The sequence below is a fragment of the Protobothrops mucrosquamatus genome, unplaced genomic scaffold (assembly GCF_001527695.2).
Source record: "Protobothrops mucrosquamatus isolate PMUCROS unplaced genomic scaffold, P.Mucros_1.0 scaffold41, whole genome shotgun sequence".
Taxonomy (NCBI): domain Eukaryota; kingdom Metazoa; phylum Chordata; class Lepidosauria; order Squamata; family Viperidae; genus Protobothrops; species Protobothrops mucrosquamatus.
This window is the reverse complement of record NW_015386423.1, coordinates 1,063,497-1,082,923: the sequence shown is the minus strand read 5'-3', so window position 1 is coordinate 1,082,923 and position 19,427 is coordinate 1,063,497. Positions and strand designations below refer to the sequence as shown.

Here is a 19,427-nt window from a genome sequence, read left to right as displayed (position 1 = left end):
GGGTCCCTCTGGGTTTGAGGGGAAAGGAGAGTCTATTTTGTGGCTTGGTGGTGGCCTCCTTACTGGCTCTGCATTAGCAGATGCTGAGTATTTTTTTAAGTGACCCCTTAGGAATTGTTCATACAGTCACTTAGCTGCGGGAGGTTCTGCAGAAGATAAATAGTAAAAATTGTGATTCAGGCTACTCTAGTGTAACAGTCAATGTCAAAATAGGGAAGGGAGCCAGTCAACCTGCTTCAAAGAGCATCTCCCTTTGTAGTAAGAGGGATGGGCTCTGCATAGCAAGCTGGAGATGCTCAAAGAAAGCTACTCAAACATTTTCCCTGTGCTGGTTTCTGAATCAGACTTTTTCTGATGCTGAAAAGAATCTCTTAAGCTAAGGCTGCATCTTTTACTGGTTCTGGGATTAAAACTAGAATTGGAGAGGACTCTTGACCAGAACGAGAGGGCATCTCCCCAGCCTTTGGGGGGGGGGGGCTTCTGATTTGGAACCTGGCAGCAACTGCACAGCAACCCCCAGGCTGTCTCTGACCCTCCCACAGCAGCAGCACATGACTTGGGCACGTCAGGGGCAAGCTGGGCACATAAGGCACGGCTCTGCTTGTTCTGGGAGGAGGCTTCCTTTCTCTTCCCGGCCTCCACCGAAAGGCACATCTGGTAAGTGGAACAGAACGATGGCTTCACATGATCCCACCAGAGAATTGCTCCTTCTCTGCCCTGCCCTGACCAGGCGAAGGGTTTATGGCTGCAGCCTCCCCAGAGCCCTTCAGAAGGGGAGAGATGGGACCGTTCTAAGTCCAGTCAAGGCACTGAGGCTGGCAGATGGGACCCTTGCAAAGCCAGGAACCACGTGTGGCAGCTGCAGCGGCGGCGGCTGTGGCTAGGCCAGGAGGCCCAGGCGGGTCACTTTGGCCGACAGGAAGGTGTGCAGGACAAAGACCAGGGGCTTGGGGCAGGAGTGCAGTTCCAGGGCCTGTGGAGGAGGAGAACATGTGAGGGAGAGACGATCATCCCCTGCCATTTCAAAGACCAGCATTGACCCCTTCATCCCACACAAAATTAAAGACATGGCCCAGGTGTAGCCAAACCTCTAAGCTCAGATGGCTTTCTGGTTATGGGTGGTGATCATTTTTAATGTTCCATTTCTGTGGTCGTCTCCTCCCTTGGGTGTGAGAGCAAAAGGCCCTCCTCCTTTATTCTTCAACAGAACTGCAGGAATTTGCCTAAATCCACAGCCCCTGTTCAGGCAAACGTCGCCAGATGATGGGTCTCTCCTTACGACTCACAACTAGCCACTCACCAGTTCCCCCTCCGGGCCGCCAAAGTCCAAGTACAGGTTTCGGACCCCATCGTCAGCAGACATCTTCAGCTTCTCAAAAGGGTATCGGAGAAGGATACTGGTAGAACCAGCTCCCTCGTTGGACACGGTGAAGCCGTTTTCATAGTGGATTGTGAGTCGAATGTCCTGCCTGTTCCAGATGCAGCCTAGGCCGAAAGACAGAAAGCAGAGCCTCCGTGGTCAGGAGGGGAGGGCCACCCCATGGGTCAACCGGGCTCAGGCTTGCTTTGCCCATCTCCAGCCTGGATCTTTTTGTCCAGGGCTGGTCCTCACCTTCTGCCCTTCAAGTCCAGAAGAGCAGCAATTGATTCAGAGGGACCAGGGCAGGCAGGGCGTGTGTGTGTGTGTGTGTGTGTGTGTGTGTGTGTGTGTGTGTGTGTGTGTGTGTGTAATGTTTACTTCAACAGGAGATGCCTGGTCTGCTTGAGAGAAAGCGCTGCCCAGCCTAGGCAATGTGGCCACATTAAAGAAGCAGGTTCTCCCTCCGATGGCTGGGCCAAAGACCCTTGGAGGCTGGGACTCGCTCAGCCCACCTTAGGCTGCCAATTTCTCAAGGCAGGGACTCCCACCCCACCATCTACTCCCATCGTTCTTGTTGTCAATGGTGCCAACACTGTAGCTGGTGGGCATAATCTCTCCATCCCGTTTACTAGACTGACCGCCTGGGCCTCCTCCAGGGGTTCAAGAGAGGAGGGGCCATGGTCCTCAAGGCTGGACAGCCAGGCCATACCTACGGAGACCTCCTTGACAAGCTCTGCAGCAGCATGGCAGCCTTGCACCAGAGTCCTGGTCCAGGTGGAGAGGTCGCGGTGGGTCTCCACACGGAAAACGTGCATCTCGATGCCCTGGCGAGACCCTGACCGCGTGGCAAAGGTGAGGTCTGATCCCAGGCAGGGCAACTTGCAGCCTGAATGCACCAGCCTGAGGGGAGGGCGAAGGAGCAGTAGTTGCAAACTGGGGGTGACTTGCTCTGAATAAGCCTCCCCCCCGTCCCAGAGGGATTGCAGAAATACTAGGGGGGGTCCTTTCTCTATTGCAGAGACTCTCCCTGAAGCCCACCCCCACTGCGCCCTGTTCTCCTCACCAAAGATCATGAAAGAACCCCAGCTGGGGGAGTGGACAGGCCACAGAGCAGCATCCCATTAGCAGAAGAATTACTTTGGGCACTGGAGAGGCAACCTGAGGGAGTCTCGCCAAGTCTCTGCCAGCCGCCCCCACCCCTCCCTTGGAGCTAAACCTCCTACTAAACCCATGCAGAAGCCTGTGGGGAAAGGCCTGAAAGCTCCCCCCTCCGCCCCTCCCCTCGCTCTCCCCTGCACAAGGGAAAGCGCCAGCTTCCTCTTGCACAGGCCAAGTACAAAGGCTGAAGCCAAATGAAAGGGAGGAGCAAGTGCAGCCCTTTCCTCTTTGGCAGCTTTGAGGCCAGTCCTGGAGGACCAGGGGGGGGAACCGGGGGGGGGAGGAAGGCAGGCAAGGATCCCCAATAAGACTTTTCTGCCTGAGTTGGCAGCCAATCCCCCCCCCGCCCCACAACTCCGCTTCACCTGGCGCAGGGGAACAGGGGGAAACAGCTGCCTGCGGCTTTTCTGGTTGCAGGAAGCAATCTGGGACTTTCCTGCCTCCAGAACGCTGGTAGAAATTTCCCAGGCAAGGTATTGCAGGAGGCGATGGGCAGGGGGCTCCAGAAGGCAAGACCACCCTGGGGCTTCATAAGAACTAAACGCCCTGCCAGATCAGAGCCCCAGACCATGCCAACCACACCCAGAAGCCGGCTGCTCTCCCAGAGGCTGATGACAGCTGACTCCAGGAGGTGTTCATGCCCCCTCCCCTTCCGGAAGGCCTTGTGCATGGCTTCAGCCTGGAGAGACCCTCAGGTTTCCCCCACCTGGTGGCCACCAGTGGGTAGCTGTGGCAGGGAGAGGCCCAGGCGTCCCTTGTCCAGGGCACGGAGTCGAAGAGCAGCAGGTCCTTCTCCGTCACAGCCAAGAGGATCGGCCGCCAATGCTGCCGCCCACCGTCAAGTCTGGCCTGCAGGAAGCGGAGAGAGATGAAAGGGTGGGCTGAGGTGTTCACGGGGAAGCTGGGGCCTAGGGCTAACAAGAGGCCACATAGAGGGGCTCAGGACAAGACGGCCACCCTTGTGGGAGAGCTGCTTATTGACAAGGATCAGGAGCAAATTCAGATAAGGGCACCTCACACAGACCCACTCACCTCTTCTTTTCAGTGGTCAGAGATGCTTCTGCACCTGAAGGTTGCTCGGGGGGGGGATGGTTACTTTCTGGCCAAAGAAGGCTTCAGCGGCCTCCCAGCCGGATCACTTCCCTCCCCTCCCCCCGGCTGCCCGCCAGAAAAAAGCGAGCCTTACAGAGGTGCCGGGTGAGGGGCTCACCTGCTCAGCCAGCCAGGCGATCTGCTTGACCTCTCTGCTGCTGCCTGCCGTGTGGCTGGCCCCCAACATGGCGTTGAGCTCAGCCAGGACTTGTGGGAGGAGAGCCATGATGTTGGTGTGGATTGCCATGAACCACGAATGCGCCGTGGCCGTGTCCTTGCAGCGAAGGATCAGGGTGTTCCGGCTGTCGGGTGAGTGCAGCTCAATCAGCCTGCAGAGAAAAGGCAGATCCACTGAAAGGAGGGGGGGGGCCTCCATCCCTCATCTTCCAGGTTCCTTTTGGCCTCTCCAGTTCTTCTCAGGGGAGGAGTGTGGCCCCCTCCCCCTATGGTGAGGTGGCAGCAGGCAAAAGGGGCCTTGAAGGGCCACTGACCCAGGAGAGGGCCGGACTGCTCTGGGGGCAGCCAGGTCTGCAAAAGCCATTTGGGTGTGGGGCTGGCAGGGGCTCCCCCATCCACAATTCCTGCCCCCCTTCTGAATTCTCAGGAGCGGCCATATGGATTGAAACCCAAGACGGCAAGGAGCAGAGGAAGCAGGGATGACTGGCACTGCCTCCTCCGTTCTGCCTGCCTGGCTGGGGCTCAAACCTCCCCTCCCTCCCCCCCCTCGCCAGGGATTAGGGCGGCACCCTGTGGAGGAACACTCATACTCTGTCCCTGCCCCCCACCCCAGGAAGCCTTTGGGCTGATAGCCAGGGAAAGAGGGGGCCCCTCCAGTGATGGCTCTGCTGCCACCCCAAAACAGCCCTGCTTAGCAGGAGGACTCCCGGCTGCAATGCCACAGCTGCCAGGGTCGCCCCGGAGCCTTTCTGTGCAAGCGGCAGGTCTGGGTGCAGGTGGCACAACACGCCCATGTCCAGAGGATGGGCTGTCTCTGCATAACCAGACCATCCATTCCAAAACATGTCTTCTGGATGGAGGGGGCAGACAGGTATCAGATTTTGGTCCCCCACCCCTCCCTGAGAGAGGCTGCAGGGCTGCAACCTTGAAAGGATCTGGGAAGGGCCTTTCTAGCTGCACCCTGGAAGCCAATCCAAGTTGCTAGTCCTCATGTAAGGAGACAACTGCTGCCCTGCAAAACCTTCTGCTTGCCCACCCCCTGACCTGTTCTCCAGGTCCGGCATGCTCAGGTTCCTGGCAGCGTAGCACATCTTCAAGGGGATGATTTTGCGATCCTGGGGGGCGCTCTGGTGCTTTGGGGAGCCAGACTCCTCGCTGAGGCTGAGGCTGGGAGAGTGCGGAAAGGCCCCGTCCCACGGCAGGTCGGACACCAGCGACGGCTTCTTGATGTACGGAGTTGCCTCCCGCATGTATTTCACTAAGAGCAGGCCGAGAAGGGAGGGGCTGAGCGTTTCCCGTCCTGATGCTCAAGGCCCCACAGAGCGACCCCTCGGGGGCTCCCCTCGGGCTGAACCCAGGTCAAAGATCGACCCACCCACTCCCCCTGGATTCACCTTAAAGGAAGGGCAGGCAGTGACCTCAGGGAAGTCTCAGATGTCAAGATGGGCTCTTGCAAGGCCAATCCTGCTTTGCCTCCTGCCTCTCTCACCGCCTGGCGAATGTACGGAGGAAAGCCCCTTCGCCCTCTGCCTGCAGGTACTCCCAGGCGGAGGAGTGGCCATTTCACTACCACCATTGCCTGACAGGGACTCATCATGATGCTCAACGCAAAGGCAACTGGGGACGGGCGGGACTTCCAGATGCCCCCCTGAAGAGCACGGCAGCCAGCCAAAGACCTGGTGCTCTACTCCAGAGGAGGGGTCTCCCACAACGCTGCCCAACATCAGCCCAGCTCCCCACTTCTGAGCTGCTCAATGCTGACTGCCCTGCCAGGCAGCGGTGGCAGCAGCAAAGAGGAGTGGGGAGGCCAACCGTACTCCCTCTGGGGCAGTCCCCCACCTGCCTGGCAAGGAGAGCAGCCCTACCCAGGGTGCTACTTCAGGGATCAGCTCTGCACCCTGCTGCTGTCCAGAGAGGATTAGTGCACAGCCAGGCTTCTAATCCCACTCTGCAAGGGACAGTTGGCACCCGGGAGACATCTTGGCTCCAGCAAGGAAAGGAAAAGCTGCAGGGAAGTTTTACCTGCCCCCAGAGTGCAGGTCCAGAGGCAGCAGCAGTGGGTGGTTTCTGGGGCAGCAAAGATGCAGTTAGTAGAGGAGGCCTTTGATCTGGTTGCAAATGGCTCACAATCTGGGTTAGCCTTGAAAACATGCTGTTGTTGTGTCTGCTTACAAGTTTGGCTAAATGAGTTCTTGGTCAGAAGCAATGCAAAGAGCCAATGTCCAAAAGAGAATGAAAATGTGGATCAATTATCTGCAAACAGATGCAGCTGATAAACATGAGCCCCAGCTTGCGAAGCAGAAACATGCCTGGCAGCCACATAAAACTCCAGCACGTGCTAAACAAAACCTTAAGAAAACTCTCGAAATCCCACTAATCCTTTAGGAAGATCAGCTAGTGGAACAGCAGTCCTAGAGTGGTGAAGAAGTAACTTCTAAATAAACACAACCATCTCCATTTTTTAGCAGAAAATAAAGTTTTAATGACCTAAGCAAACAATTTTTCTGTTGGGCTGCTCTCCCCAGGAGGATCTCCCTGTCCCAGAGGGTCATTTTGGGTCTCCTGATGAGGACCGAGCCAAGGCTATGTGCAGAGAGGAAGCAGCTGGCATGGGGGTACCAGGAAAGGACATCCGGAGCCAGCCACTTGCTTTCTCATCCACCTCCGGTTGAAGCAGGGCCAGGGGAAATGCCGTCTCTGTTTCCCCATGCAAATCCGTGGCACACAAGGAGAGCTCCGCATTCCTCGGATCAGCTTGCCATCATGGGCTGACAATATACATCCAGACATTGCAGCCCTAAAAGGCAGGGAGGCTAACCAAACTTTTGAAGCTCTTTGTTTAAACTTAACTCTCCTGAGCAACTCTGCCAGGCGGAGGGGCCCCACCACCTCCAGGGAGGTCTGAAGCAATGGCAGGTTCCAAAGACATAAAAAAAACACATAAAAAATAAAGGAGCTTATTTCTGTCTGGAAGGACCAACGGGCTGGCCCAACATTAAGACCCCTCCCCCAAGTCACCAATGAGGCAAGAGCAGGGCAGGTATTTACAGCTGTTTATCAACCAGGACAGCCCTATAAGTGGCAGTAGGGCACACCCTTAACAGGGGCCAGTGGCGGGGGGGGGGGCTGCCTGCTGTCCTAGCACCCAGCCTGTCCAGTGGGGTTCCAGGCCTGTGCAAAGGAGGGCAGGGGGAGGGTCAGAGCTTCACGTACAGCTGCCTCAGTGGCCCAGGGGGAGCTTTCCAGCCAAGCAGCTCAGGCTCACCCCGCCCCCGGACAGGATGGGAGGGGGAGGAGGGAGCAGAGTGGATGGGAAAGGCCCCTCCTAGGAAGAAGGCCCCTTCAACAGAAGAGGAGCTCCACAGCTGGCTACCAGATGTGGGCTCTCCAGTATCCCCATGCATAAAACTTCCTTATCCTCCTTTGCCCAGCAGGCCTTTGGACTCCTCTCCAGCCAGCTCCAAGGAACAGCAGCCAGCCAATGACTCAAGAGCTGGGAAGGATAAATCAGAGCTGGTCACCCTGTTACGGGTTTGCAAGAGCAAAAGTGTTTTATTCAGCAGCAGCAGCCCTCAAAAAAGCCCCTTGGACTGAAAGGCAGGAGAGAGGAGGGGCTTAATGGATCCTGTCGAAGAACGGAAACATTTAGGCCTCTCAAGAAAAGTCTTCTGGGTCAGCTGCCCACGAAGAACCAAGATAAGTGACTCAAAAAGAAGGCTCAACCTGGACAGAGCCACAGTTTGAAGAGGCCCAGAGGACGGTCTGGTCTCAGGGCTTCACCGCCCTAACAGTGACCCTTTCAGCTGCAAAGACCCCGAAGGCCGTCCAAATTCTTGGTCTCTTGAGGAAAGTTCTAAGGACCTTCGCTTGCAACCACAGGAACCTTTGTTTTTCTAAGGAGGCCAAGGCGGCCCTCAGAGGCCGCACCATTCGCTCCCATGAAGACGGAGCCCAGCTGGCCTCAGCCACCATTATCCGGAGTGGCTGCAGCCAAGGAAGAGCCACAGCTCAGCGAGAGGAAAGCTTTCTGGAAGTTTTCACAACATTTGGCATTTTGCATGGGGGGCAAGAAATGCACAGCCCAGCCCCCTTCCCCCCCACTGAAGAAACACGTCCTGCTCTCAGTCCGTAGCTGCCTTTCAGGTGCAAAGAGCACCGAGTGGCAGGAGACCCTGCAGGTCTCCCAGAGGGCCAAGCAGGGGAAGCCGAAGGGAGGGAGGGAGGGAGGGAGGGAGAGCAGCGGCCGGGTGGGACCTTCCGGCTCCCCACAAGCCCCCCCTCCCATCACCCTTCCCACCACCCTCCCTCAAGGAGGTGCTGCATTTCCATACGTTTTCCCAGCCAGACACGTTTACAGGGCGTAGGAACTAGGAGAAAAAGGGATGAGCCAAACTGGGGAGATCCTGAGCAGAGCCTCCCCCCCAGCTGCAGGCAGTGCATGAAGTGGGGAGACTTAGAGAAAAGCCTGGCCCCAAAGCCAGGGCCAACTGAGGGGCCGATGCACAGAAAGGCCCTCAGTGCTTCACCTGTCGACTCCCAAAGGTCAGCAAAGACTAAGCCCAGCCTTCTATCACAGGGCAATGAAGGACAGTCCTCCTCAAGATTTGGGGTCCCCTTCAAAGTCCCTGCTATTACAAAAACTTTTGCAGACTTCCCACAAAGAGCCCCACTTTCTTTTCTGTTACTGGGCTGATGGGGGCAGAAGGGGGAGATAATAGTTCTTATCCAAGAGAGGTGGAGAAAGGCAGGCTGTGTTCCAAAAGGAGGAACAGCACTGAAAAATGCTGCTTTGGTTACTCCCGAAATCCAGTCTCCAGCATTGCTGTTCTTTGCGTCCACTCCCAAAAGGGTCATCCCTCAGCACCCAAACTTGGCCTCACCTGAGAGGCTATGAGTTACAGCAGGGAGCCCATCCTGCCCCTGTGGGACCACTTACTGGACCCACGAAAGACACATATAGGCCAAGGAGCGGAGCCCAACCAAGCAATGCCCCAAGACAAAGAGTTCATAAGAGCTGGAAAGCGACAGGTGTACATGGCATCAGCCCCGCCAACCCCTTGCGTAGCGCAGACATCTTCCAGCTTTCGCCCTGCATTCCCAGAGACAGAATCACGCCCCAGATAAAGAGGCGGCTGCCCCACTTCTTAATAGCTGAAGCCGAACGACAATTAAAGAGAGGCTGAAGAGCGTTGCCAGGTGCTAAGGTGGCCCACCTGCCACTCTCCTGCAGGGTGATCAGCCCTGTACTCGCCAGGGGCTTCTGGGAGCTGCATTGTCCCCCCAAATAACACACCAGACATCTAATACCAAGAGAAAAGATGGGCTTTGGGGAAAAGCATCCTGACAGCCGACCTGTCCCTGGAATTTGATCAGAGTTGCTGCCTTCTGCAGCTGGGCGAGGTGGGAGCACCCGCTTCTCCCACACCAACAGCCAGAGGAGCAGACCGCACCGAGGTAGGTCGGGCCTTCATGAGGCGCCCCACTGACCGTGATCACATCTCCGGCTCCTAGCCTGTTCTGGGCAGGCTAATCGGGTTTCCTGATGGGGCTGCAAGGCTGGCCTAAGACCGGGAGCCCGATGCCGCTCTGCCCTTCCCGGAGTCTGGCCCAAAGCGGACCGAGAAGTGGGAAATTCCGCTTTGAAAGGAAACTCCGCCGTTTCCCAAGTCGTTGGATTTACTGAGCGGCGCGTGTTGGTCCAGCCGCTCCCGACGACGTGTCGAATTAGGGCTTCGAAGGGGGGCTGCGCTCGCTCCCTCCCTCTCCTCCAGCAGCCAAGCAGGCGAGAGGCGGGGGTACAGAGGCTGCTTGCGGGGGGGGGCACTGGGGGCCTCGAGGCCAAGCCCAAGCGGCACCCGGGTGTCCGGCTCTGCCTGGGTCGCCGCCTCCCCGCAGCCCCAGACCGGCTGCCCGTTGAGCTCCGGGACGAAGCCGGCGGGCCCCGGGGAGGGTTCCCGGGGCGCCGACGGGGCGGCCGGCTGCCCCCCACCCCACCCCGCGAGCCGCGCGGCCCCTGGGCGCGTGCAGAGCGCCGGCACTTACCTTCCAGCAGGACCTCCCGGCCGGCCCGCTTGAGTGCCTGCACGGCCTGGTCGTGGGTGGCGTCGCGGAGGTCCATGCCGTTGACGGCCAGAATGGCGTCGCCCAGGTGCAGCGCCCCGCAGCGCTCGGCCGCCAGCCCCGGGAAGATGCGCGAGATGAGCACCGGCATGCGGTTCTCGCGCCCGCCCTTGATGCTGATGCCCAGCCCGCCCGCCTCCGCCTTCACCACCCGCACGCGCCGCACCCCGGCCGGGGGGGAGCCCGGCGCCGAGCCCCGCGGCGGGGAGGGCGAGCCGGGTGCCGGCGGCCAGGGGGAGGCAGCGCCCCGCTCGGGGGAGGCGGAGGGCGAGGCGGCGGCGCCGTTGGGCAGACCGTTGCGCGGCTCCGGCTCGGAGCTCAGCGCCAGCGCCTCCCCGCTCAGCTCGGCCAGCGCCCGCACCCAGCGCTCGCGCAGCAGCACTTCCACCAGCCCGGCCTTGCGGGCGCGCGTCCACACCGCCATGCCCGCACCCGCCGAGACGCCGCGAGTGGCGCGGGCGGGGCCTCTTGCAGGGCGCAGGAGGCTGGCCCCGCCCCGCCCGCAGGTTCGTGCCAAGGGCACCGCGTCACGTGAGTTGGGGGCCCGCGCCGCCTCCGCGAGACTCTCCGGTGCCCGCAGCCTCTCCGAAGCAGGGAGGCCCGCGTGGTCCCCGGCTGCTGGGCGGAGGGAGTCGCCCTTATCCGGCCGAGAAAGGAGCCGCTTCTGTGTCCCGAACTGCGCCTGCCGAGCACGGGGGGGGGCGCTGAGTTGTAGGCTTCAGCCTCTCCGAGCCCCCCAGCCCGAACTGTTGCTCTGGCAACAGCCTCGCCGGCTCCTCCTCCGCAGCCCCAGACCCGCTGAAGGCGCCGAGCGGGCTTTGGGGTCCCGAGAGGCAAGTGCGGGCCGCCAGGTGCCTCCGGGCAGGCCAAGCCAGGGACGGCGGCGGCGAGAGCCGCGATTCTCCTGTTGGAACACACCCGGGGGTCGTTTCCATTTCCAAACGACCGTTTGGAAGCCTGAGCCCAGGCAACTTCGGAAACAGCTGTTACGCCCCCGCAAAGTCTGAGAAAGAGCCTTGAGCAGCTGGAGGGATTTTTATTTAAGCGGCTTGTGTTCCTGGTCCAGAGGAGCGATGTAAACATTTTGTACACCAGGAAGGGAGGCTTCCTTTTACCGAACTGGTCACCGCAGCGTCTCTTAGCCAAACTCAGAGCTCCCCGTGTTATTATGGCCCAACATCGGCCTGCGGGATGTCAGACTGGAAGGGGGAGGGGCTGTCAGACTGGCCACCAGGCAGGGATCTTCTCTGCCAGCAGAGGACACGTGACCTTCAGGCGCCAGTAAGCAGCAGCAAAAGGGCTGCGGCCCTTTCCTTCTGCCCTTCTGAAAATGCAGGGACCCAGAGAGAGAGACAGACAGACCCTCCCTCCCTCCCTCCCTTCCTGGAGGAACACAAAACAAAGCAAGGTCAAGGCAGCCTCCTCCCCCACTGCTGACTTTGCTGTTCTGGCTTGGTGGGGCGGAAATCAGGGTTCCTGGTCCGGCAGAGGTAGAGCTGGAGGCAGCAGTGAAGTGCCTGGCTGGGCCTGGTGTCAGCAGAGCAATGGGGTCCCAGGGCGGCCCTGAAGGGCCTGAAGCCATTTCCCCAGCAGGAAGTCTGCTGGCCCCTTGGCTGCTGGCCACACGCAGCAGCAGCAGCAGCAGCAGCAGCAGCAGGCTTTTCCCAGAGACAATGCGGCTGCAGGGTCAGCCCAGCCAGGCTGCACTTTTGTGGGCAAGGGATGCGCCCCAACAGGCTGTGCATAAAATGGGAAGTAATTCTTTTGCAAGTCTTCACGAGGAAGGCTCAGAGAAAAGTCAATGCTGGAACTCCTGAGTGGTCCTGGCTCCCAGGCACAAGAAGTTAATCATTACGAGGGGTTCCTCTCTTTCCGGGCCAGACCACGGTGGAAAAACAGGTAACCTCAAGGACACAGGATGGGGGTGGCAGGGTCCCCGTCAACAGTTGCTCCTCTGGCCAGGCAGCCCCCTGCTTCTGAAGGGAAGGGCACAGGGAGCCCCTCAGTGAAGGATGGCCTCTGCAAAAATCCTTCCAAACCTATGTCCCAAATTTCTTCTGATAGATGGGTGGTGGCAGCTGGGCTTTGATGTCCATCAGCGGCCGCTCCGTCACCACCAAAGAATTGTCATCCAGGAAATCCACAAAGAGGAGAGGCTGCGGGGGGGGGGGGACACAGACAGGGAGGGCAAGGAGAGAAGAAACAGGCAGTAAAGTTAGAAGGGGCTTTGCTGGCACAGCTGACTTCCTGAAGGGTATCTAGCTTGGCCCTTCACCTTGCATGCCTGGCAGGGATAAGAATGCGACCGTGTTGAGCTCCCCGGCGTTGCCAGCCACAAGAGGGCTTGTACCCCCCCCTCCGGACTTTCAGAGTGCCTTGCCACCTTGTGACATGCACACACAGCAACACAGAAGCCATCAGCTCTCTGCTTCCCACAGGAGCCAGGCACCATCTTGTTCCTGCAGCTGCCCAACAGCTGCGGCCCTTTGCTTCCACCTCTCGTGCAAGGACAGAAGGGGAGGAGAATTATGGTCCCCTTCCTCCCCTGGGGCTACCAGAACACTGTCCCTGTCCTCTGTGGTGGGCGTTTGTGTGAACACAGGCCCCGTCCCTTGCAGAGACCTGGTCTTCTGATGAAGAAAACGGCTATTTTCCATGAGACCTTCCTTGGCTCAGGCACAGGATGGCAACCTCCCTTCTGTTCTAATGGGCCAGGGGCTCCTCAGCTGGGGCTTCAGCAGCTGGCATAACACCCCTCCCCCAAACTGTACAATATGCCCCAAAACCATTGCTGACAGTGGCCATCCCCGTGCCTGTTTGGCAAGCTGATTACTTGCGAACGCTTACCGGATCCATTGATCCTGGTTAATCCAAGGGCCCAACGTCTCCCCTGGAACTACAAGCTAACCTTCCAGGCTGGGTTTGCAGAACTTGGGGGGGGGGGATTTCCTACTCAGCAGGTGCTGCTTACCCAGCCCCGCATAAAAGGCCTCCCCTTTCCTCCTGGCTTAGAAAGCTCACTGCCCAAAGACCCACCTGGAACTTCTTGCAGATCTTGAAGGGCCGGCCATGACTGCGTTGTATTGTTTTCACGTGTGGCGCTGGCTTCTTTGAGGCTGCAGCGTCCTCATGCAGTGGCTGGAGGAGCAAATTAGACCATCACGAGGGCAGTCACTGTCCAAGCTAAAGCACAGCGCCCTAAAGGCATGTTTTGCTGAACGGGTCTCAGTGGCCTGGTTCACACTTTGTACTAAGCCCTAATCAAACCAATAACATTTCTGGCTGAACCGCCAAGTGGTGCTAAACACCAATTCGGACTCCAGAATTAGTCCCCCCACCCAGTGGGTCTAGATGTGGGATCTGCAGGGGCAGGTCGCCTGGGCACAAGCGGTGCTTTCCCATCTAAGGGAGCACCTTGCTTGACCCAGCCGGCATGGGCGACCTTGGCACAATTAAGGTGAGCCTTTCTGCGACTTGCAGGTCAGAGAGCCACACTCAGTCCCACCCACCGTCTACTCACCAGCGACGTGTCCAGGATGCAGAACATGTATGTGTCGTGGAGCAAGACATGAGAGGAATGCCCAGGGCGGAAGGCGATGTGGGTGATGGGTGTGTCCCGCTCCAGCCAATCCTTGTGCAGGCCCAGCTGCTGCAGTTTCCGGCTCCAAGGCGTGTAGCCTCTTTCCTTGATGCTGAACTCGAACACCTGGAAGCAGGAAAGCCGGCAGGGGAGGCGTGACTCCCCTCCCCAGATCCTGTTCTGAAGCCAGATCGTTCCCATCCCAGCACGAGAACCGCCTCCCTTCCCTTCCCGGTGCTCCATTCAGAGCAAGTTTTCCTCTGGCAAAAGATGCACTTTAATGCAGGGTGTGCCTCTTAACTGCAGCTAATTCCAGTGGAAACAAGACATTCTGCTCTAACTAGGATTGGTGGCGACTGGGCTGCTGACTCCCTAATGGAACCCCCCCTCACACCTTTCCTGACTCCAAGAGCAGCAGGTTACTGCCGAAGTATGGGTGTGCAAGGCTAACACTGCCCTCAACTGGCATTGCCTGGGGCAGTTCTTGGAGGCAGACCTGTGTGTGCCAACTCTGCTTTGCCAATCTAGGGAAGAGCAGCCCTTACCTGCTGATCTGAATGTGCAACAATGAGGTTATTGGTCAGCGGATGGATTGCCATTGCAGTCACTGGGCACTCGTATGCTGGCACAGTGCAATGAAGCTGGGAAAGGAAGGCGCAGCGGAATAAGAGGGAGAGCCTGCCTCGGCCTTCCCCACTTGCAGAGCTGGTTTCTCCATCAGAAGCTGCTGGACTCATCACTGGCTGAGCCAACTCTCTGCTCCCACAAAGCCAACCCAAGGCAAACGAGGCACCGGAGAGGACTGGCTACACTGCCCAGGACTGATTACAAGACCCAGACCAGCAAAGAGGAGGCGGAACGGGACTAAGAGATCTGGTCTCTGGTTGCCATGTTTGTGGCTGGGCTCACCTTGGTGTTTTCCAAATTATAGATGCAGATTTCCCGGTCTCCCCCTGCTGCAGACAGCCACTTGCCATCCGCACTCACCGCCAGCTGCTGCACTGCTTCCAAGGTCTCTGCAGGGAGACACAGATCTGGAGCTGGAGCACTTTTCAGATTTCCTCCAGCAAGTCTAACTGCTGTGGAGGCCAGCTAACTGCTGCCTATCTTTCTCATCTGGGAGCATTTGCAGAAAACATTTGGCTATTCCTGCAAGAATGTTCAGTATGCCTGAATCTAAAACAAACCGCTGTTACCCGAATTTGGGCGAAGTGTGTGTAGATGCCTGCAGGTCCCTGACTGCAAGAGCGAAAGCACATGCACGCAGCCCCGATCCGATGCCAGAAAAAGGCTGGTAGAGTCATTGGAAAAAAGGAGGTGGTGGGCTGAGCCGTTCAGCTTGGGAGTCTTGTGAACCTTGAAGAAAACAAACCAGGATTGATGCAACTGGCTGGGCCTTCCAGAGAGAGTCAGGGAATGTTCCAGCTGGCTGAATACCCACAGCTCCCCCCACACCATGGAGATCCCACTCACTCTGTTGATGGAAATGTGGTCGCTGACGAGCTGAACCCGATGCAGGTAGAACCTGCTAGCTATGGAGTAGCTGATCCAGCCGCCACACGGAGAGACGCAGCTGCTGCGGATGTGCTCTGGGCCCTTTGATAAAGCGAGAGGACCAATAATAGTGCAGCAAAGAGAGCCTGCGCAACTGACTTGGAAACAGGAGGGATTCTCCAGACCCACCAATGTGCTGCACAGAGCCCTCAAGGGGCACTTCTAGGGCACCCATTCCATTCTTCCTCTGAGCAGAGAAGGCAGCGAAGGATGGAAACACCAAACCAGGGCTGGACAGAGTTGCCCCAGGTGCAGGATTAGGGCCAGGGTTAGGAAATCATGGCGTCTCACCTTGGCCTTCAGCTGGAGCAGATTCTGGGGAGGGCAGGACACTGGCAGGAGCTCACCAGGCCTTCCTGCAACAAGAACCAAGGCAACTTGCAGAAAGCCAGATGCCACCTGAGGCAGGACATGGCAAAACAGTCCTACTGCGATTGCCAAAGAAGATGGCAAGGCAGGGAGGTTGTGTTCTTTGCCGTGCCCATCATCTGCATGTAGGGTAGAACGACGACTCATGACCTTCTTCTACCGGTCTACTATTGAAAACGTTCTCACGTATTGTATTGTGGTTTGGTATGCTGGCCTGACAGCTGCAGACAGGAAGGTATTGCAGAGGGTGGTGAGCACGGCACAAGACATCGTGGGCTGTTCCCTGACTCCACTGGATGACATCGCCAGGGCCCGTTGCCTTGGCAGAGTGAGGAAAATACTCAGGGATGACTCACACCCTGGTTGGTACCTCTTTACTCTCCTACCATGGGGTAGGAGATACAGAAACATAGCCAGCCGTACCAACAGGCTGAAGAACAGCTTTTATCCATGGGCTGTCAGGCTTCTGAATGGGACATAACTTTATAACTTTATATATGACAGACTCGTGAGGCCGGCGTGATGTGCAATTAGTTCACAGGGTGAAATAAGTTTGGGGTTTGTAGTCACCGTGAGTTTGTGGTGAGGGGAGGCACAGAGGGAGGCTCAGCCAATTTCATTGTATACATGCTATACTTTGATAATAAAGGGTTTATTATTATTATTATTATTATTATTATATTATTATTATTATTATTGAAGCGCATCCTCACCAAAGGAGTTTGTGGTGCCAAGCCGCCAGAGCTCCAGGTGCTGGGGGTACTGGAAGAGGAGGAGCCGGGCTCTCCTGGCACAGGAGACAAGGCGCTTCTGCAGGAAGAGAAAAGCCACTTGAAGTACCAGCAAAGGAGACAGCTGGCCCCACCGTTGCAGGATCCCAACCTTCTCTCCAGGGGGAACAGCTCCCCCTCAGCCCAGGAGAAGGGCGCAGTCCGGATACTCACGTGGGGGAAAGTGATTGTGCGGAGGGCAGCGTCATAGGACTTCGACTCCACCTTCTCCATTAGGGGTCGGATCACAAGTTGCCCATCCAGCCCTACCAGAGAATGGCACCTGGCTCATAAAGCCACTCTTGACAGTTGCCTGACAGCTTGCCTAGTGAGGGCTGGCTCTGTGCATCTCCCCAAAGCACTCTCTGGCCTCTGGCTTTTCATTATCTGAGCCAAGATGCGCAGGCTTCTTGAACAAACCATCGCTTAGTTGAATTTTCCTCCAATGGGATTTTCCCATGTATTTTATCAGGAAACATAGATAGGGCAGCCTAGAAAAGTCAGTGCCTTCCTAACCATACCCAAGGACTCCGAATTTGTTGGCGATGTCCATTTTGCTCTATGAGTTCATGGTGACGTAACCCTAACCCTAAGACTTAGAGCAATGCGTAAAGTCATCCCAGCCGCCCAAATGCCACCAGACCAGGGGAGATAGCCAGGAACACAACTGGTCTCATCTACCTCACTGTGTTCTTTGGGGATCCTGTGGGGATACCCTTGCCCATCTTCTGCTTATAAAGGACCTTGAGTTACAACCTAGAAGTTGGGCGCCCTACTGTACCTCCAGAGATGAAGGCTGTGGCAGTGTGCACCACCGTCCGCACATCGTGAGTGTGATGCCGAAAGGGTCTCGTCTGCACCCACTGGCGCTCAGAGCTGTCCAGCTTCACCGGTAGCAGCTGGAACTGATATACCATCCCTTCTGACGTGCCAACAACCATACTATCTTCTGCCTGAAGAAAACCGGGCAATACCAGGGGTTGAGAACATGATGCCGTGAACCTCAAAGACCAGAAAGGCTCGGATTCCTTCTGGCCAATTATGCCCCCAGCCAGATGCCTCAGAGAAGGCCCTGCTGAAAGATGGTGGATCAGCCACAGCTGGCCCTTTGCTTCTTCCTACTCGATGGTGAGCAACTTCAGCATTTCAAACTGGACTTGCAGCACAAAATGCCCAAGAATTCCTTTCCAGAAAGAAGCAACCTACAGGGAGAGGTACTTGTGCTAGTCTGGTTGGGTGGCAAGCTGATCCCCCAGCTCCATACGACGAGGCCTTAGGGGGAATCTGGGTTTTGACAGCTTGTTTGTACTACTGGCCCAACTGATCAGGGTAGAATGTTGATAAATATTCAATACTCTGATGGGACAAAGACGCTTCTTCCTGTCCTTTTTACCAGGATTTGCAAAACTGCCCACATTCTGCAACTCTCACCCACCTCAGCCACGGCCACGGAAAGCACTGCAGCTTTGCTGATGGGATGCTTGGAGAGCAGAGTGCCCATCACCGAATCCCAGAACTGCACTTTTCCAGCAGAATCCACACTGACCACTGTGCCATCTGAAAGGAAGGCCAGGCCCCACACCAGGCATTTCTGGCTGGGGGGGGCTTGCAGACGCCTTTCTACGAGGATTCGCTGGCTGACGTGCCCTAAGACAGATGCATGAGGGATGTTCAACTGCAGCAATTAAAAATCATCCATACTTAAAGGCAATTGGGAAAAACAGTTGCTCAAACAAAGCCACAGAAAGCTTTTTTCTACCACACTGGCCTTTTTGCTTACCTGGGGGTCCTGATTGACTCCACCATCTCCTTTTAGAACACCTACAGAAACTGAACCCAGGACCTTTTGCACCATGAGACCAGAACAGGCTCCAATGACTAAGAATACTGCCAACTGCCTTGTGTAACTGAAGCAGTCAAGAGGGGCTCAGACTCCCTTGGCAGCCCAGGCAGGTCCCTCTCAGATGCTCCTGCTCGTTGCTTGCTTCTCTTGGTCCAAACTAGCTGGAGAACTTACCAGTTTCGATGTCAAAGATGTAGAAGCAGTCAATGGAGCCAGCTGCAATCTTGGTCCCAGAAGGATGCCAGGATAGAGAGAGGATGCGCTCTGTGAGAGAAGGGGGGAGGGTCTCAGCCCCAGTTGCTGGAACTGTCCAGGTAATGCTGTTCCCCCAACCCCCAGACGGAGGAATCCAGCTGCCCAGGATGGAATGGCCTTTGGCAGCCACTGGACCCCTGCCTGGAACTTCCCACCCTGTACAGTGAAAACAGGCCGACTGTTGACTTTGGGAACCTATCCCATAATCACAACTTTGGGCAAAACGCTAAAGAATTAAAGCAGCATAATTATAGTCCTGTTTCAACTCTGTTAGTTTTCAACTTGGAGCCCAAGCTAAAAATTTAGCGCTGAAAGCAAACTCCCCCCACCCCCACCCCTATGATCCCCAGAGGCCTTTTCTTTTGCTTCTCCCGCCCCTTCCCCCCCCCCCGGCAAATCCCTTCTGGACCACCGTCCCCCGACCTTTCTGCCGGTCCAGCTGCCTTTCGAATTGGATTCGATCCGGCCCGACTTGGAGGAGCTTAACGGAGCCGTCCTCGCAGCCCACCTGCAGAAACCAGCCCAGCGTCAGAGCCCCCCTGGCCGGGCAGAGCATCCGCGCTCCCCCCCCCGCGGCCCCTCCGGCCTTCCACGCGCGGCAGATGTCGCGGACCCGGACCCTCCCGGCGCCCCCCGCCCCGAGGGCCCGGGGACCCCCGCGCACCGCCAGCTGGGCGCCGCTGGGGCTGGCCGCCATGCTCCAGAGGGGCCCCCCGAAGGCGTCGAGCGAAGACTTGACGCGCAGCCGCTCCAGGTCGAACTCCACCACCGCCCCGCCGAGCCCGGCGCCGAAGAGCCGCTCGCCCGCCGCCCAGCACAGCGCCTCCGGGGCGCGCGCCTCGTGGCCCGGGACCACCTGCGGGAGGGAGGAAGACAGAGTCGCGGAGGCCGGCCGGGCAGCGCGCCCCGCCCGGCCCCTCCGGCCCCCCGCCTACCTTCTCCTGGGCGCCGTTGGCCCGCAGGTCGTAGAGCTCCACGGCGCCGTCGAGGCGTGCGGCGGCCAGGCGGCGGGGCGGGCGGGTGGCGGGGGCGGCCAGGCAGCGGACCCCGGCCGGCACGAAGGCGAAGAGCCGCGCGCGGTGCACCTGGAACTCGCCCATGGCCGCCGCCGACTCCACGTGCGGCGCTGCCCCGGAAGCGGAAGCGGCG

General features: G+C 57.8%; 2 protein-coding genes across 3 annotated transcripts; both read right to left on the bottom strand.

The window, feature by feature from the left end:
- Window positions 1-880: 880 nt before the first annotated feature.
- Window positions 881-10,331, bottom strand: SNTB2 (syntrophin beta 2). 2 transcript variants are annotated; one of them, XM_029283245.1, is made up of 7 exons: window positions 9,830-10,331; window positions 4,832-5,045; window positions 3,705-3,939; window positions 3,225-3,343; window positions 2,070-2,260; window positions 1,301-1,485; window positions 881-973 (listed from the first exon to the last, which is right to left on the bottom strand). In XM_029283245.1, the coding sequence occupies exons 1-7, from the start codon at window positions 10,329-10,331 to the stop codon at window positions 881-883; spliced, it is 1,539 nt and encodes a 512-aa protein (XP_029139078.1). The 2 variants fall into 2 exon arrangements, with proteins under 2 accessions (XP_029139078.1, XP_015666960.1); XM_015811474.1 differs by having other exon boundaries at window positions 3,225-3,367; window positions 3,729-3,939.
- Window positions 10,332-11,772: 1,441 nt separating this feature from the next.
- UTP4 (UTP4 small subunit processome component) lies at window positions 11,773-19,378 on the bottom strand. The gene is made up of 16 exons (XM_015811413.1): window positions 19,214-19,378; window positions 18,943-19,134; window positions 18,702-18,786; window positions 18,198-18,287; window positions 17,616-17,827; window positions 16,962-17,133; window positions 16,355-16,446; window positions 16,124-16,220; window positions 15,333-15,397; window positions 14,961-15,083; window positions 14,684-14,843; window positions 14,397-14,503; window positions 14,033-14,128; window positions 13,428-13,613; window positions 12,944-13,045; window positions 11,773-12,063 (listed from the first exon to the last, which is right to left on the bottom strand). Exons 1-16 carry the CDS (start codon window positions 19,376-19,378, stop codon window positions 11,947-11,949), a joined length of 2,061 nt encoding a protein of 686 aa, XP_015666899.1. The 3' UTR covers window positions 11,773-11,946.
- Between the last annotated feature and the right edge of the window lie 49 nt (window positions 19,379-19,427).

Coding starts and splice junctions, on each gene's coding strand:
- SNTB2 (XM_029283245.1), bottom strand. CDS start 10,331: ATGGCGGTGTGGACGCGCGCCCGCAAGGCCGGGCTGGTGGAAGTGCTG. Junction 5,046..9,829: donor CCGGGAGGTCCTGCTGGAAG/GTAAGTGCCGGC, acceptor GCCTGCTCTTAG/TGAAATACATGCGGGAGGCA. Junction 3,940..4,831: donor ATGCCGGACCTGGAGAACAG/GTCAGGGGGTGG, acceptor TTTTCTCTGCAG/GCTGATTGAGCTGCACTCAC.
- UTP4 (XM_015811413.1), bottom strand. CDS start 19,378: ATGGGCGAGTTCCAGGTGCACCGCGCGCGGCTCTTCGCCTTCGTGCCG. Junction 17,134..17,615: donor TTTCCGTGGCCGTGGCTGAG/GTGGGTGAGAGT, acceptor GGTTTTCTTCAG/GCAGAAGATAGTATGGTTGT. Junction 14,504..14,683: donor CACACTTCGCCCAAATTCGG/GTAACAGCGGTT, acceptor GTCTCCCTGCAG/AGACCTTGGAAGCAGTGCAG.